General features: G+C 39.8%; 1 protein-coding gene across 1 annotated transcript in view; it reads right to left on the bottom strand.

Moving 5' to 3' along the window:
- The window catches only part of LOC141076177 (cytokine receptor-like factor 2), a 145824-nt gene that overhangs the window by 111910 nt on the left and 14609 nt on the right, over positions 1 to 19305 (bottom strand). Inside the window, exons 3-4 of the mRNA XM_073563523.1 lie at positions 8442 to 8631; positions 8242 to 8359 (exon numbers count right to left, since the gene is read on the bottom strand). Of these exons, the coding sequence (XP_073419624.1) occupies positions 8242 to 8359; positions 8442 to 8631 (308 nt within the window). The remainder of the gene's footprint in view (positions 1 to 8241; positions 8360 to 8441; positions 8632 to 19305) is intronic.

Raw genomic sequence — 19305 nt, 5'->3', positions numbered from 1 at the left:
AAAAATATAAATAACACATGATATTGCAAGCTATGATAAACAATAACATGGTGAGGAACAACTCATGAATAGGAGAAGATGATTTTTTTGATTATAGACTATGGCACATACAAATTAAGCATACACAAAGATTGTATAAAGAAATCATTATATATGTATACATATATAAAGTGTTTTATAATGAATCATAGAACACCCATATGGTCATGATATACAATATATATACATAACTGAGATATAACTAAGCCACATATGAGCATAAACATGTTTCATCATGACAAAAATAATGTATATAAAATCTTCATATGCTGAGATGCCAGGAAATTGATGTCATGTTTCTATTTTGAATATATCCAGGAAACATCCAGTATAATCGAAAATTGAGCATGATGACAACGGTGGAAACCAACTAGATTAAAAACAATAGTATTAAAATCAAATAAGCACATAAACGAGTGTGATCAAAAGAGATGGTACAAGCCGCAAAAATGTTCATAAAAATGGAGCAAAACTGGTAGCCTCATTAAGTCCTTTTGGGTGCACAGTGTCAAGAGACCAAATCCAAAGTGTTTCTCGTTGTAATAATTTTTGGGTCGTATTTCCACCTCGAACCCCGGGATCAATAATATCGATGCCTCTGACGCGAAGTAGCAAACTATCACAGCTATGTTTGAGTTTAAAATGCCGCGGCAACGTCCTAAGTGTGGTCGGATCATCATGACTGATTGCTGTCTGTATTCCCAACACATGCTCGTGAACACGCACCTTCAATTGACGTGTAGTCATCCCAATGTATATAAGATTACATGGGCATAAGGCAAAATATATCACATATCGTGACGTGCAGGAAATGTGATTTCTGATGTCGTATGTCCTAGTTCCTGATGAATTGAAAAAATTATTCGCACGTTCAATGTTGGGGCAGGTGACACATCGGTCACAGGGAGCACTACCACACCTAGGACGGCCGGCATCAAGAAAACTAGATCCAGATTCTGGCTGATAGTGGCTATGGACTAGGTGGTCCCTGAGATTTTTTGAGCGTCGGATGGTTATACTTGGCACTGACGGAAGAAGCAGATTTAAAATTGGGTCAGTTTGGAGGATAGTCCATGCCCTTTGAAGACATCCTTTCATCCTGGCAAATTGTGCGTGATAATTAGTGATAAATCTTATTTTATCAGCGGATTTCGCTTCCTTTTTCTTGTATAATAAGGATTGGCATGTGGACTATTTGGCGCGATTATACGCCCTTTTTATGGCCCGTCCGCTATAGCATCACTCTCGAAACCTAGCAGCAAGATCCTGTGCCTGTAGCTCAAAATCTTGTTCAGTAGAACAAATCCTGCGGAGATGCAGGAATTGTCCTATCAGAATAGAACCAATTAATTGTTTAGGGTGGGTGGATGAAGCATTCAGTAGCATGTTTGAAGATGTTTCCTTCCTAAAGATGCTAGTTTGTAGGATATCATCAGCATCTCTCCATGCTGTGACATCAAGGAAGCTAATTTTGTTGGTATCATGATTATAAGTAATATGAATATTATTAACATTTGAGTTTACACCTACCATGAATTCACATAGTTGCAAAGAGTTCCCCTGCCAGATCAAGAAGATGTCGTTGATTTACCGCACCCAGAAGAGGATGCGGTCCATTGACAGACATTGATCTGACAGGGGGAGGTCCCTCTCCCACAGCCCCAGGAACAAGTTGGCATACGAGGGGGCAAACGAAGCCCCCATCTCTGTGCCCTGGAGCTGTAGGTAGAAGGACCCCATAAATGTGAAAAAATTATGCGCAAGGGAAAACTCTAAGAGCTCAAGAATTAGGTGGACAATCTTCCCTTGGTGATTTGACATATTGAGAAAATATCTAGTGGCTTCCAAGCCATCTGTATGCCTGATGCTGGTGTCCAGGTATTCTACATCACCTGTCACCAGAATCGTGTCATGACCAATATGGAGACCATACACAAGTTTTAAAAACTCCCCTGTGTCTAGAATGAAGGAAGGAAGACTCTCAACTATAGGCTGTAGTTTTGAGTGTATCCAATGGTTAATAATAATAATAATAATAATAATAAATTTTATTTCTATAGCGCTGACATATTCCGCAGCACTTTACATTTCCAAATTTTTCCAAAATAATTACCGGAACCAGAGATGATCGGGCGTCCCGGAGGGGCCTCCAGATTTTTGTGAATTTTAAGTAACAGGTAAAATGTGGAGATGGTGGGTTCCTGTACCTGAAGTGCTAAAGCCAGATCCTTTGTAATAACACAGTTTTGAACAGCCAAGTTCAGAATCTTAGTCAGCTGTGTCACAAAGGATGAAAGGGGGTTAAAAGTTAGGCGCTTATAGCAAGTCTTGTTGTTGAGCTGTCTAAATGCCTCTTTCTCATAAAGAGACAGGCCATATGACATTTCCCCCTTTATCTGCTGGTTTCAGCACAATGTCAGGAAGCCCCTTCAGGACGTCCAACCTGATGCGTTCATCTCGACTTAGGTTATCCCTACCCACTCCTCATGGAATATCCAAGAAGTCCTTAGTAACCACTTGAACAAATAGATCAACCGCTGGGCATGTAGTAAGTGGAGGAAATTTTTTAGACTTAATTCTAATGGACAGGGGGATCTTACTTCCCTCACCAGAATCATGCTCAGAGGATGTCTTCTAGATCTTGTAGTGCTAATTGTTCCTCTTCTGTAGGAAACAAATTTTGCAAGTGAGGATCAAAAAACTGTTTCTTGAAAATCAAGGACCTTGCAAAAAGATGTAGGTCCTTGATTGCCACAAAAGCAAAGTTAGACTTAGGAGAAAAAGTAAAACCTCTACTTAGTAATGACAGGTCAGAATTAGTTAATGAATGAGAACTTAAATTGATTACCTTATTGTTGTTTTTCTTGCATTCAGGTGATTTAAATTGCATCCTCTTGTAAGAATGAAAATTAACGTCTCTCACTCTCTTGGGCCTGGGCCCGGACCGAGTCGTCATTGAAGAAGTAGACTACTCAGACGAGTCACTCACAGAAGAAAGGGAACTCACTGAGGGTGCCCCACACATCTTACGGGTCTGGGTGTTAGGTTTCCTCCAAAAATAGACATTCCCACTTGCAAAATCTTTGGTGTCTCTCTGCAGTTTAGAAGATTGGGTCACATGGATTTTACTAACGCATGCATCCAAATTTTTCTCAATCTTTGACTCATAGCCAGCAATTTTATCGGTTGGGCAAGCTGCTTTAAAATTTTGCTCTGCATCATCTATTAATTTATCAAGGTCCAAAATAGCCTCAGAGTTGCGCTCTATCAGCAGCTGCATAAGAGTAGAGGAACAATTACCACACGCCTCTTCCCAGCGGTTAATGAAATCTCTATCTTCAACAGGAAAAGATGGGGTAACACGAACCCGAAGTCAACTAGGAATCATTTTAGAAGATACATATTTCTCTAGGAAGGCCCGATTCCACCATATTTTAGTCTGCTTGATTAATAATTTCTCCATCTCGAGGACCTGACCATCAAGAGTTTGATCCACTGGCGGCTGAGACTCAGTCCCACCTGTCCCAAATACCTGATTGATTTGGCCAAGCCAGGCTTTGTCTTTGGCCCGGAAATCCATATCCAAGAAAACAAAACAACCTGTGCACAACACAGTAGAAATACACCATAAAAGTTTCAAGGAAGCAATACCCATTTAAATATTAGTAATAGATGAAAAATATGCAAAACTGCGCTATGTAATGGGTCTATACATGGACATAATAGGACAATTGCAAAACATTAAATACATATAGAGAAAAAAGGGGCAATCAAAAAAGTCCAATACAATAATATAAGAGAAAACAAAAACAATTTTATTCAAACATTGCTCTGGCAGTGTGATTGGGATCATTATGCTGAAAGACCCATCCACATTTCATCTTCAATGCCCTTGCTGATGGAAGATTTGCACTCAAAATCTCTCAATACAAGGCCCCATTCATTCTTTCATGTATACGGATCAGTCGTCCTGATCTCTTTGCAGAGAAACAGCCACAAAGCATGATGTCGCCACCCCCATGCTTCACAGTAGGCATGGTGTTCTTTGGATGCAACTCAGCATTCTGTCTCCTCCAAACACGACAAGTTTTGTTTTGTTTCTACCAAACAGTTCTACTTTGGTTTCATCAGACCATATGACATTCTGTCAATACTCTTCTGGATAATGCAAATGTTCTCTAGATGGCCCTGGACATGTGCGGGCTTAAGCAGGGAGACACATTTGGCATTGGAGGATCTGTGTTACTGATGGTAGCCTTTGTTACGGTGGTCCCAGCTTTATGCAAGTCATTCACCAAGTCCCCTCATGTGGTTCCTGGATTTTTGCTCACCATTCTTGTGATCATTTTGACCCCACAGGGTGAGATCTTGTGTGGAGCCCAAGATCGAGGGAGATTTTCAGTGGTCTTGTATGTCTTCCATTTTCTTATTATTGCGCCCACCATTGATTTCATCACACCAAACTGCTTGCCTATTGCAGATTCAGTCTTCCCAGCCTGGTGCAGGGCTACAATTTTGTTTCTGGTGTCCTTCAACAGCTTTTTGGTCTTCACCATAGTGGAGTTTGGAGGATGACTGTTTGAGGCTGTGGACAGGTGTCTTTTATACTGATAACAAGTTCAAACAGGTGCCATTACTTCAGGAAATGATTGGAGGACAGAGGAGTCTCTTAAATAAGAAGTTACAGGTCTGTGAGAGCCAGAAATCTTGCATATTTTTAGGTGTCCAAATACCGCATTTTCTACCAAAATTTGAAAAATAAATCTTGCCAAATCAGACAAGGTGATTTTCTGGATTTGTTTTCTCATTTTGACTCTCATAGCTGTGGTCTACCTATGATATCAATTACAGGCCTCTCTCATCTTCCAGGGGTATTTTTTTCATCCCTTGCACCTACTGCATAGGCTTTACCAGTCTAGGAGTCCCACTCCTTCCAAAAAAAAAAAGTTTCCTGAGGCCCTCCACTGCATGTCTCCCAGGGTGTATTGGAGTGTCTTCTTCTAATTTTTTTGGAAGCCCTTGCACATAGTGCATACGCTTTACCAGTCTAGGAATCCCACTCCTTAATAATGGGAAAAAAATGTTTTCTGAGGCCCTCTCATATGTGTATTCCAGGGGGTATTGCAGTACCTCCTTCTAATTTTTGGCAGCTATTGCATTTGAAGCATAGGCTTTACCAGTGTAGGAGTCCCCCTGTTTTTAAAATTTTCTTTCGGTACTTGAGTCTCTGAGAAGGTGGCCATGGACACTGACTCACCATGCTCTTCCTGTGTGTGAAGGTCGTCCTCTTCCACTAATGTGCTGCCAGTCACTCTCTTCAACTGAACTGCTCTGACCCTCTACTCTTCACAAGTTACAGTGAATGCAGCCTTCTACATCCTATCATTGTTTTAGGGTGTTTCTTCAGTTTTTAGCCTTCACTTTCCACATAGTCTTCACTCAGCACATCAACAGCTTTAAAGTCAAGTTTTTGCCTTGTCCTATCTTGTTCTATTTCTAGTTGCCTCATGTCATTATCTTCCGATGAAAATGAGTGTTCCTTCTGGTCACATAAATCTCTCACATTCCACAACATGATAGTTGTTTTTCATGAATTCTTGTATAAATTCAGGGAATTTGTGATCGTCTGTAGACAGAAATTCACAAAAGAAGGCAAACTGTAATGTGGCCAAAGGCAGTAGTCATAGGAGCGGGCCTCATCATAATCTTTTCAAAATGTAAAAGTCACAACCTTTTTAAAATTGGCAAAAGAATTATTCTGAGGCCATCCTCTATGTGTTTTCCAGGGTATATTGCAGTCCCTCCTTTAAATCTTTGCTAGGCCTTGGACTTAGTGCACAGGTTTTACCACTCTAGGAGTCCCATTTTAATAATGGGGGAAAAAAATGTTTTCTGATGCCCTCCTCTACTTGTTTTCCAGGGGTTATTGTAGTTCCTGCTTCAAATTTTTGTGAGTCTTTGCACTTAGCTCATAGAATTTATGAGTCTAGGAGTCCCACTAGCCAATAATGTGTATGAGGCCCTCCTTTATGGCCAATACAAGGTGTATCGGAGTCCCTCTTCCTTCTAATTTTTGGCAGTTCTTGCATTGTTTGCATGGGCTTTGTGAGTTTCAGAGTCCCTCCTTCTTAAATTAAACAGGATGTCTATGACCTTGTCAAACACTTCATGCCAAGATAAGGTAGTAAAATGTTAAAATTACATTTACCGGTGAACATTTTTTTCCCCATTGAAAGCAATGGTAAAGTGCAAAAACACAGAAAAAGCGTTATATGTGAACATAGCATAAGGGGTGGAGGAGGCAGGGTTTTTTCCTTTGTTTTTAATTTGGCTTATATACGAGTCATTATACAGGAAAGATTGTTTCCTAACATTTTTCCTGCAAGATCCATTTTATCTTCGATTTTGGATGTTTCATTGACACACTGTAAAAGAAGTGGCATAATACTCTGACATTGCTAGCAGCAGCGGCCTAAGGCTGGAGTCACACACAATGTATAAAAATACGGTCAGTTTTACACGGACGAGAATCACAGAAATGTTCCTGGAACAGTGATCCGTATGTCATCCGTGTGCATTGTGAGGATGCGATTTTCTTGCATCTAAGCATCCGTGTGACATCCGTATGGTGAGATTTTCTCGCCAGCTTCAAAAATGGACATATAATGGATCCATGCCCTCAAATATTCGTGAAAACTTATATACAGTATATATATATATATATATATATGTCAGTGAGACACATATATATATATATATATATATATATATATATATGTTTCTTACAGAGCTAGATAGCAGAATAGCCGATAATTCAACTGTTGGCATCTGTAAAATCTTTACAGAACCCGACAGGATAGGAGACATGGTTTACATACAGTAAACCATTGCATATCCATTAGATTTATATATGTCCCTCACTAATAATGTTAGTAGTGTGTGTGTTAAATTTTGGAGCTGTAGGTGTTAAATTAAATTGATTAAATCACGGAAAAAACGGGTGTGGGATCCCATGAAATTTTCTGCGCCAGAGAGGCAAAGCCAGTGACTAAGGGCAGATATTAATAGCCTAGAGAGGGACCATGATTATTGGCCCCCCTTTGGAATTGAGAAATGTAATTAGATTGCATAGTCATCTGGAAATCTTCACAAGGTTTATATCCAGCAGAGAAACAAAATACTGAGATGGGCTATAGGGGCGCTACTAAAGACTAAGATTTTCACCCAGATTTGAGAACTCATGTAAATGACACAGCTAAATAAATGGGCCATAAAGTGTTGTAGGCGATTTAGCCCCTATAAATACTATATATAGCACCGTAACTATTAGTAATACAGTGCCCGAAAATTAATTTTTAATTTGTTTGCAAATGAGGAGGCTTCAGAGCAACTTTGATGTGGCCAAGATTTTGGTGCACCTCCTCATTTGCATATTGGGGTTTCCCCTGTTATTGGTTGACAGTGTTTGTTCCCTAGAGTGAGCACTGTCTGAATGCTGTTAGTGTGTGTTCATATGCGCTCTACCTGCCACACACTGGATGAGCCATTCTACTCCCTGTCTTCTTTCTGGTGATGCCACTCGCTACACTAATACACCTGGAAATGTAGCAAGCGGCTTCAGAGAGACGTTAATGTAGCGAGCAGTATTAGCAGAAACAAGACAAAGCAGTGAACTCGCCCGACCACTGTGTACATGCATGGCTGGGCATAGGCAGTGTGCATGAGCATGTTGGCCGGCTGAACTGGGGCAGTGCTCTCTCTGGGAAGTGAGTGCTGTCAATTAGAAAGGGAAGGCCTCAATAAGCAAATGAGGAGGAGTAATGGTGAACCTAACACTTGGCCACGTCAAGTGTGCACCATCGTTCCCTCATTTACATATGACTGAAAAGTAATTTTCTCACGCATTTTACCAGTAACATGTATAGTGATAGTATTGCATTTATAGTGTCTAAGTAAGCTTGTAAAATATACTTACTGAGAATCATGAACAATAACTAGACACATAAATAAAAAAAGTCATCGTGGACTACTATCAAGAGTGAATATGAGTAAGGGCTCATACTAACTTGCGGGAGACTTGCACGATTCTCGAGAATTGTGCGAGTCTCTCACTAGTGGGTATGAGCCCTAATAGCAATATCTACCTTATAAAATATTTAAGAACTATATTTTTATTCTACTGGTGATTATTAATTCACATACCTTTCCATATTACACCTGATAAAGACTATGACAAATATGGTGAATGTGGAAACTGTTGAAAATAAAATGATGAAGAAGCGTGAGTCCTGCACTCCAAACACTTTGGGTTCACATGATTCTAATGAAGAGGAAAGAAATGATAAACATAGTATATATTGCAAATGAACTAGACACAATGATACAGATATGACGTCTCATACCTACTAAAGTGAAGTTCTTCATGAAGATATTATTGCTCCATTCACTTTCATATAAATTAACTGTACAGTCTATATCTGTTTGAAACTTCAACTGCGCATGGAAACACTTCTCTGGATCCAGGTTTGGATTGGAAATCTTGCAGTGCAGTAATGAGCCCACTTTGGAACATTCTGAAGATGTTGAGCTTTTCTAGCAATGGGTGAAGCAACAATATGTTATGATTAAAATGTGTGCAAAAAGTGCAAAACTATTGACATGCAAATAATGGATGCATGAATTAATTTAATTGGTAACATGAATATAATAAAGCATTATTTTCATCTTCTTTCATCAGAAGTTCACCACTCCCCAGCCTCCCGGCTTCTTGATTGCTTGGAGAAGGTGCACTCCTGAAGAACGACAGTTCAGCTCCATGACTTTTTTAGGTCATTAGTAGTGATGAGTGAACGTGCTCGGATAAGGTGTTATCCGAGCATGCTCGGGTGTTATCCGAGTATCTTAATGTGCTAGAATAATATTTTCAAGTCCCCGCGGCTGCTGCTTTCCTTTGGAAGACAGTCACAACACATGCAGGGATTGCCTGTTCGTTAGGCAATGTCCACACGTGTTGTGATTGTCTACTGCAGCAAAACAGCAGCCGCAGGGACTCAAAATTATTATCCAAGACACCCAAAATACTCAGATAACACCCGAGCATGTTCAGATAACACATTATCCGAGCACGTTCGTTCATCACTAGTCATTAGCCTGAAAAGTTTGCTTTTCTCTACAGTATATCATATAATTAAATTCTAATAACAAGTTTTTTAACTCTTTTTTTATCTGTCTTTTTCTGAGTTCCTGATTTATGGCCACAGACTAGATAAAGGGTGAATTGGCAGCGAAACAAAAAAGTCTATAAAAGCAAAGCAGTGCAAAATTTGTAATGGTACCCAAAAATAATTTTTACATCAAAATATATGCATTTAAGTAAAAACAATCCCTAAAGATGGCCAACATTTTGGAAATTACACCCCTCATGAACACGGGCAGCACGGTGGCTCAGTGGTTAGCACTGCAGCCTTGGAGTCATGGGTTCAAATCCCACCAAGGACAACATCTGCAAGGAGTTTGTATGTTCTCTGTAAAAAAGAAAAAATGCCAGCTTACCCGGTTGATTCAAAAGATAAGCTGCTAGACTGTAAAGGCTCTCAGCAACGGATAAATGACAGGAGCTCTTGCCAACAATAATTGCGAAAAGGAGATAAATCCAGTGAGCCAAGTTTGAAGTACATAAATAATCTTTTTCTTTATTTCAAACGTAGATTAAAAATATTTATCCATAGCAGCATATTGTAGATATAGGCAAAGATAGGAAAAATTACTGCTGTAAAGCGCACGGCAAGACGCGTTTCGGCTAGACCTTTATCATTGCCATAATACACATTGCTATTTTTCTGGGATATAAGAAGGAAAAGATCCTAAGATAGGAGGTGCTATAGTTGATTAAGCGTTAATAGATCACACTTGTGGGCATCCACCTATAAGATTAACTATTTAAAAACAAGTGTTAACCCTAACAAAAGCTAATACGCTAGCAGTAATTTTTCCATATATTTTACAAATATTTTACAATACATGATATAACAGAATGTATATACAGAGATTTTATTCTCATGTTATCCTCCACAATACTTCCATAATAAAATTTTTGCTCAAAAAAGTATATTTATAAACTTAGGACAGAGCAGATTGTAATTATTAACATAAGAATCATAATTTTAGGATTTTTAATAAATTCTAATTAGATCTTGTCTATTGTTTAAGCCAATTGGCATCCTAGTCTCCAAAGTAAAAATCCAAGCAGATTCTCTGTTAAGTAGTTTACGTTTTCTATCGCCCCCTCTGGTAGACCGTGTTACTAACTCTATTGCTTTAAACCTGAAGCTATCAAAATTGCCAGAATGACATTGTGAAAAATGCCTGGAGACCGCTTATGGATTGAAGCTGGAGGGTTTAATAGCATCAGAAATGTGTCTTCTAATTCTTTTCCTCAGTTTTCCCGTTGTACAACCTATGGACTGTTTACAACATGATGTACAGTCAATCAAATATACCACGTAGGTGGAATTACTGTTCAAAAAACTGTTAATAGGATATTCTTTGTTGCTATGGAATGAGGAAAATTTGTTGATTTTATGTGCATATTGACAACAAGTACATCTCTTATTTCCACATTTAAAAAACCCCTTTAAATTCAGCCAGGTGTCACTGGTTTCCAGCGAGGAATTCAAATACAGACTCGGCGATAGTTTATCCTGCAAAGTGGGGGCTTTTTTTGCTACATAAGTGATTTGGTTTTCTGCAATAATTTGTTTCAGTTTTGGATCCTGGCTTAACACAGGAATATATTTCTTTATAATAGAGACTATGTTGTTATACTGAAGACTATATGGAGTAGAGAAAAAAAAATTTTAATTGTTTGGAAATTGTGGTTTTTAGGTTGTTTTTTTATTTATTGTTAAATCCTTTCTATCAATATCCTTGACTATTTTGGTTGCTCTCTGTAACATCCAATTTGGATATCCTCTATTTTTTAGTCTCATATTAACTAATTCCTGTGCATTTTTATATGTTTTTGGATCAGTCGAATTTCGTTTATACCTTATAAGCTCTCCTATGGGGATGTTTTTTATCACATGTTGAGGATGGCAAGAATCAGCTGCCAGTAATGTATTTTTGGCAGTGCTTTTGCGGTAGGGGCTAATAAAGATTTTTTTATTATCATTTTCATCTAGACCTGCTGTTAATGTGCCATCTAGAAAATTCACTGAATTTTTATTCCAAAAATGTGTAAAGGCTAAGTTGAAATCATTCACATTGATGTTGTTTATAAAACTGGAGGCTTCCTCCTGTGTTCCTTTCCATATAATGACTAAGTCATCTATATAACGCCCTGTCCACACTAGGCTTTTAGAAAAAAGGTTGGAGTCAGCATATAGGACCAATTCCTCCCATCTGGCCATAACTAAATTTGCCAGAGATGGGAAGAACTTGGCCCTCATGCTGACTCCAGTCTTCTGCAGAAAAAATCTGCTATTAAAAGAGAAATAATTGTGACTAAGTAAAAACCTTACTGCCATTACCAAAAAATCCTTGATTTCTATAGCATAATTACTAAATGTTTCTAAATGACATATTAAGGAATCTATGGCCACCCCATGAGGGATCAATGGATATAATGAAACTACATCACTTGTAATCCAGGAGTATTGATCATTCCATACAAAATTTTCCATCATGGTAACTAAAGCTTTGGTATCTCTGATGTAACTAGGGATTTCTTTCACCAGAGGCTGTAAGTAATGATCCATCCATTCTCCTAATCTCTCTCCCAAAGATCCAATACCTGCCACTATAGGACGTAGTGGAGGTGGAAATACATCCTTATGGACCTTAGGGAGGGAATGGTAAATAGCACCACCTATCTTAGGATCTTTTCCTTCTTATATCCCAGAAAAATAGCAATGTGTATTATGGCAATGATAAAGGTCTAGCCGAAACGCGTCTTGCCGTGCGCTCTACAGCAGTAATTTTTCCTATCTCTGTCTATATCTACAATATGCTGCTATGGATAAATATTTTTAATCTAAGTTTGAAATAAAGAAAAAGATTTTTATGTACTTCAAACTTGGCTCACTGGATTTATCTTCTTTTCGCAATTATTGTTGGCAAGAGCTCCTGTCATTTATCCGTTGCTGAGAGCCTATACAGTATAGCAGCTTATCTTTTGAATCAACCGGGTAAGCTGGCATTTTTTCTTTTTTATTGTTCCATGTGAGTTTTTTCTGCCGTGCCTACCCTTATTAGGCAGAAGATTTTAATGATTGAACTTTAACATGAATACAGAACAGATAATTTTGGATGTGGATGATTATGCCAAAAGACTAGACAGATCTGCACAGATCTTTAAAGCCAGTAATGTGAACAGGGTGCAACTTCCTGATGAATTGTCCACCATTATAAAAAATCTGGAACATAAAATGAGCAAGGAAATAAAAACTTGGTGGAATCATAACTCTCTAAATGTATATCTTGAAAAAGAGATGATTTCCCGCGGACTAAGATTACGAAAAAAAGCTACAGCTCATTTCAGTGAGGAATTCCAGAAAAAATGGGAGGACATTCTCAGCACATGTTCCTTGAAGCTTATTCAACTGATTATCAAGGAGGAGGAAGTTCACCTAGCTTCCATACAGACAGATATCAAAGATCTTAAAAATGATCTGGCTAAGTTTTCACAACATGTGGACTTTCAAAAATTACAAGACAGAATGAAATCAAACTTGGCTAAATTGGAAAATTCTATTACAGATATTAAGAAAAGAAAGTTGGAAAGAGATCTGAAAGACTACAAAGAAAATAAAGTCTATAATTGGCAATCTTATCCACACCCTATATTAAAGAAAAATCTGTATACACAGAATAGAAACAAAGTGACTTTCTCAGATGGGAATAAAAGTTCAGATTCCTCTTCATACAATTTTACAGAGGACACTCTGGATTCTTCATCTTTATGCACTTCTATTGAAGAAAATGACGACGTATATAATCCTGGAATACAACAAAGGACTTTTTATTCTAGAAAGGTTTCAAAAAACGGAGGAAAAGAGGCGGGCGGAAACACCATAGTGCCAGCAAGAAAAAATCCGCAAAGGAACAAAAATCTGAGGTATTAGAGGTTCCTATATGGAACCTCTCTAGTTATATACTAACGGAAGATCAAATTTCCTTGTTATCTAGAGGACTAGGCTACTGTCCGACGTATAACTTTGATTTGTATAAAACCTTGTTAGATGTTAACAAATTGGCACATAATTTTACCATTAAATGTCATTTTTCTGATGATAATGTTACAAAGTTATATGATGATATGCCTATTATAGATGAAGATATCATGACAGTTTAACTAGGTGAAAATAAGCATATTATAAAATTATATATATATTTAGCCACTGAATGGGGGCAGTAAAAACATCATTTTACATGGAGGACTGTGGAGGACATTATACCTGGGCTGTGGGAACATCATATTATGTGGAGTGCTGGGGAGAATATTTTACTTGGGCTTATGGGGACATCATAATGTAAATAGGTCTGGTGGGTGCAATATACTGGAGGCTGCGGGGACATTATGCTGTATAGGAGACTGTGGGGGATGTTATACTGGGGGATGTGCGGCCATCATATTGTATAGGGGCTGTGGGGGACATTAAACTGCGGGCTGTGAAGACATCATGCTGTAAATGGAGCTGTCAGGGACATTATACAGGTGGCTGTGGAAACATCATGCTGTAAAGGGAGCTGTGGGGGACATTATTCTGGGGCTGTGGAAACATTATGCTGTATAGGGGTTGTGGGGGGCAATGTATGGGGGTTGCGGGGACATCATACTGTATAGGAGACAGTGGTGACCATACTGTATAGGGGCTTTGGTGAACATTATACTGGGGGCTGTGGTGCCAATACTGTATAGAGGGTTGTGGGAGATGAAGGACATTTTACTGGGAGCTGTGATTACCATACTGTATAGGGGGATATGGAGGACATTATACTATATAGGAGTATTTAGTGACCATACTGTATGGGGGCTGTAGTGGACATTATACTGTATTTTGGGTGCCTGTGTAGGATATCATACTTTGTAGGGTGCACTGGGGGACATTATACTGTACATAAGGGGATGTGTGGAGAATGATACTGTATTGGTGACTGTGGGGCCATCTTAATCTATGGAGGACTGTTGGGGTCATTATACTGTATAAGGGGGCTGTGGCAGACATCATATATATAGGCATCTGTTGTGGTCAATATACTTTACATTGGGGCCTGTGGTAGAAATCATACTGTAAGGGAGGCTGTGATGACCATAAGGTATAGGAGCTATGGTGAACATTGTTTACATCTGGACATTGCCATAACTGCTAAAAAGCTGAATGGTAGGCGTTCAAGGTATTGGAAACCCCACCCATTTGATTTTGTTGGTTATGAATTTCTTAGTAATGAACAATCCCTTTTACTCCTTTACGACCTTGAAAATACAGTTCAAGATCGCCTCCCCCTGTTTGATGCAGGCTCCGGTGATGAGCCCACAACTTTTCTGGCACATATCAGCTGACTTAATCAGCTGACATGTGCCCCTAACCGCCACGTGTGAATCACGATCCACCTGCCGCTATTCACATGTTATGTGCCGCTGTCAATCTCTGACAGCGACATTTAACATGTTAGCGCTGAAAGCACGTCACAAAACCCAGCCCATTGGCAACCATGTCACGTGACAGCGGGACGCCAATAGGTTGACATGACCCGGGGTCTGCAGGAGACACCTGTGATTGCCATTGCTGAACTGCTATAAACCCCGCCCTGTGGCCAGCGCTCATAGCAGATGAGCATTTTAACTACACATAGCAGAGCTGAAGCGCTGCTATGTGTAGCACAAGCAATCAGAAGATCGCAACTTCTGGTCTCCCATGGAGACTATGGAAACTAGTAAAAAGTAAAAAAAAACTGTTTTTAAAAATGTTAAAAAATATGAAGTTTAAATCATCCCCCTTTTCCCCATTTCAAAATAAAACAATTAAAAAAATAAAAAATACACGTTTGGTATCGCCATGTTCAGAATCGCCCGGTCTATAAATGTAAAGAATTAATCCAATTGGTAAATGGTGTAACAAGAAAAAAAAAAATCAAAACTCCAGAATTAGTTTTTTTTCGTTGCCAAAACATTGTATTAAAATGCAATAACAGGCGATGAAAAGATCGTATCTACAGCAAAAGAGTGTTAGGCTGGCGGAACGCACCAAATAATAAAATGATAATGAGGTGCGTTTGCAGCCTAGGGTCCACCGTGCAGAGATGGTATACTGCTGTTAGGTAATGGCGGATTTCTATCTGAACACCGGCGGGTAACCACTGACCCGGTGCATATAGGAGCAAATTCTATTACTTCACAGAGCTGCTGTAAGTAAAGCCAGAGCCTGTTATCCACACAGGACTCGACTGGGGGAGCGCTGCTATACGGTCACAAGATCCTGCACCAGAGACAAGGGAAAGGCTCCCTCTAGACCAGCAGCGTTCGGCACCGCAATTGTGGTGAGAGCGAGACGTGCAAGTGTGCACGGAGCCTTGCTGGCATGCACCACTAATCGACCAAGGTTGGGCTAAACAGCACACAACTTGCGCATGGAGCTGCACTGGCGGGTGCTGACTTGGCGCGATACGGCAGTGCCTTGTAAAGGATGACACCTCCGGACACTAGTGTGTGACAATGCTATGAGCACAGAGGCGGAAAGATAGTCACCATACTCATAATGGCCATCCCTGGTGTTAAACGCTGTCTTCCATTCGTCCCCCTTACGGATGCGTATCAGGTTAGAGGTTCCCCGCAGATCTAACTTGGAGAAAACTCTCGCTCCCCGTAATCTATCGAACAGTTCCCATATCAGGGGCAGAGGATACTTGTTCTTAACGGTCATAGCGTTAAGACCCTTGTAATCGATGCAGGGACGCAGTTCTCCGTTCTTCTTCTGGACAAAGAAGAATCCCGCCCCCGCTGGTGACACTGACTTCCTAATGAATCCTCTTGCCAGAGTCTCCCTGATGTATTGAGACATGGCCTCTGTCTCCGAGAGAGATAAGGGGTAGTCTCGACCCCAGGGAGGCTCAGCACCCGGCAAAAGGTCAATACGACAGTCATAGGGGCGATGCAGTCAAAAGGTTTCTGCCGCCTTTTTGGAGAACACGTCCGCATACTGTCGATAGTATTTGGGGAGTGAGGAAAGATCTGCGGGGACCTCGGTGGAGGCAACCTGAACGCACTCCCTCAGACATCTACCCTCACATGATTTACTCCAACCAAGAATTTTCCCCGAGGACCACTCTATATGGGGAGAATGATACCGCAACCAGGGGACCCCTAGAAGGACCTGGTCAATACCACTATCAACAAAAGTTACTCTGTCAACAAAAGCGGAAACAAATGACACTCAAAAACACTCACGAGCAACAAGCAGTGTGTCCGGAAAGAAAAGAAGAGTGGTAGTTGTGGGCGACTCACTACTAAGAGGCACGGAGGCAAATATCGGCAGGCCAGACATAACCGCACGAGAAGTATGCTGCCTCCCAGGAGCAAAAATCAAGGATGTGGCCAAAAGGATACCAACTATCCTCAAATCCAAGGACAACTACCCTTTCCTACTGATACATGTAGACACAAACGACACGGCAAGAAATGACCTACCAACTATCTGCGAAGACTTTGAAATTCTGGGGAAGAAAATAAAGGAACAGAACATACAGGTTGTTTTCTCATCAATCCTCCCAGTCGATGGCCATGGCATCAGAAGATGGAATAGGATACTAGAGGTGAACAACTGGCTATGACGGTGGTGCAGGCAGAAAGGATTTGGATTCTTGGACCATGGCGTGAATTATCTCTACGATGGACTTCTCGCAAGAGGTGGGATGCACCTCACAAAACCTGGGAAACACATTCGCCAGAAGACTTGCCACACTCATCAGGAGGGCTTTAAACAAGAAGAAGAGGGGATGGGAGGAAAAACAGCAGACAAGAACATGCAGCAGAAGGACAAACTAATCAAGGATACTAGATGTGGTAAAGAGGACCCAAGACAGGGTACTCAGAAGGAAGCTAAGAAAAATGAAGCAAAATTACTTTCCTGCATGCTGACCAATGCAAGAAGCCTGACCAATAAGATTGAAGATCTGGAGTTGGTAATGCATGAGGAAAAATACGACATAGTAGGAATAACTGAGACATGGTTAGACGACAGCTATGACTGGGCGGCTAACTTGCAAGGATATGATTTGTTTAGGAGGCATCGTAAAAAAAGGAAAGGGGGTGGAGTCTGTTTATATATAAAGTCCACTTTAAAGCCCACACTAAGAGAAGATATACAAGAGGGAAATGAAGAGGTGGAGTCTCTATGGGTGGAGATACAAGGAGAGAAAAGTAATAAAATCCTCATAGGGGTTTGTTATAAGCCACCAAATATAACAGAAACCACTGAAAATGTATTATTGAAACAAATAGACAAAGCAGCAAATCACAATGAGGTGATTATTATGGGGGACTTCAACTACCCCGACATAGACTGGGAAACTGAAACCTGCGTATCTCAGAAAGGAAACCAATTTCTGTCAGTAACCAAGGATAATTATCTGTCACAACTTGTGCAGGGCCCAACTAGAGGGACAACCCTTCTGGACTTAATTGTAAGCAACAGGCCAGATAGAATAACAGAAGTACGAGTCGATGGGCACCTAGGGAACAGTGACCACAATATAATACAATTCCATTTGTCCTTCAGTAAGGTGCCCTGGAAGGGGGTTACGAAAACGCTGAATTTCAGGAAAGCAAAGTTTGATCAGCTTAGAGAGGACCTTTGCTGAATTGATTGGGACAATGTCCTCAAAAATAGGAGCACAAAAAATAAATGGGAAATATTTAAATCAGTTTTACACACCCACTGCGAGCTAGCCATACCGTACAGAAATAAAAGGGCTAGGAACAGAAGAACACCAATGTGGCTAAATAAGGATGTAAAAAGGGCAATAAATAACAAGAACAAGGCATTTAGGAAGCTAAAACAAGAAGGCAATGAAGAAGCATTAAAAAGTTACAGAGAAAAAAACAAAATGTGTAAAAAACAAATACATTTAGCAAAAGTGGAAACTGAGAGACTCATTGCTAAAGAAAGTAAAACAAACCCCAAACTATTCTTTAATTATGTAAACAGTAAAAAGATTACAATTGATGGTGTTGGCCCTTTAAAGAGCAACGAGGGTGAAATCATAGAGAGCGATGTGGGAAAAGCAAATGTTTAAAAAACTTTTTTCTCAACAGTGTTCACACAGGAAAAGGATTTGCCAGGGGAAATGCAGAGTGATAATGTAAACTCCCCATTAAGTATTACCTGCCTAACCCAGGAAGAAGTGCAGAACCGCCTTAGTAAGATTAAAACTGACAAATCACCAGGCCCTGATGGCATTCACCCTCGGGTATTAAGGGAGTTAAGTAATGTGATAGACAGGCCTCTATTCCTTATATTTAAAGACTCTATAGAAACAGGGTCTGTTCCTTTTGATTGGCGGCAAGCAAATGTGGTACCAATATTCAAAAAGGGGTGTAAAAGGGAACCTGGAAACTATAGGCCGGTAAGCTTAACATCTGTTGTGGGTAAAATTTTTGAATCGTTTATAAGGGATACCATTATGGAATATCTCAGTGTTAATAAATGTTTAACTTCATATCAACATGGATTTATGAAGAATTGCTCCTGTCAAACTAACCTGATCAGCTTCTATGAGGATGTAAGCTCTCAAATGGACCAAGGAGAATCATTGGATGTCATTTATCTCGACTTCTCTAAAGCATTTGACACTGTCCCACATAAAAGATTGGTAAGTAAGATGAGAAAGCTTGGGCTAGGGGAAAATGTGTGTAGATGGGTAGGTAGCTGACTTAGTGATAGAAAACAAAGAGTGGTTATTAATGGTGAATACTCAGATTGGGCCAGGGTTACTAGTGGGGTATCACAGGGTTCTGTATTGGGCCCCCTACTATTTAATATATTTATTAATGATCTAGTGGATGGCTTACACAGTAAAATTTCAGTATTTGCAGATGATATAAAACTATGTAAGGTAGTTAACACAAAGGAGGACAGTTTGCAACTACAGACAGATTTGAGTAAATTGGAGAATTGGGCTGAAAAATGGCAAATGAGGTTTAACACAGATAAGTGTAAGGTTATGCACATGGGAAGGAGAAACAGATGCTATAATTACTTACTAAATGGG

This window comes from Dendrobates tinctorius, unplaced genomic scaffold (assembly GCF_039654945.1).
Source record: "Dendrobates tinctorius isolate UK_male_01 unplaced genomic scaffold, ASM3965494v1 ptg000394l, whole genome shotgun sequence".
In the NCBI taxonomy this organism is placed as follows: domain Eukaryota; kingdom Metazoa; phylum Chordata; class Amphibia; order Anura; family Dendrobatidae; genus Dendrobates; species Dendrobates tinctorius.
The sequence above is the reverse complement of the archived record's forward strand: the minus strand, read 5'-3'. Positions and strand labels throughout refer to the sequence as shown.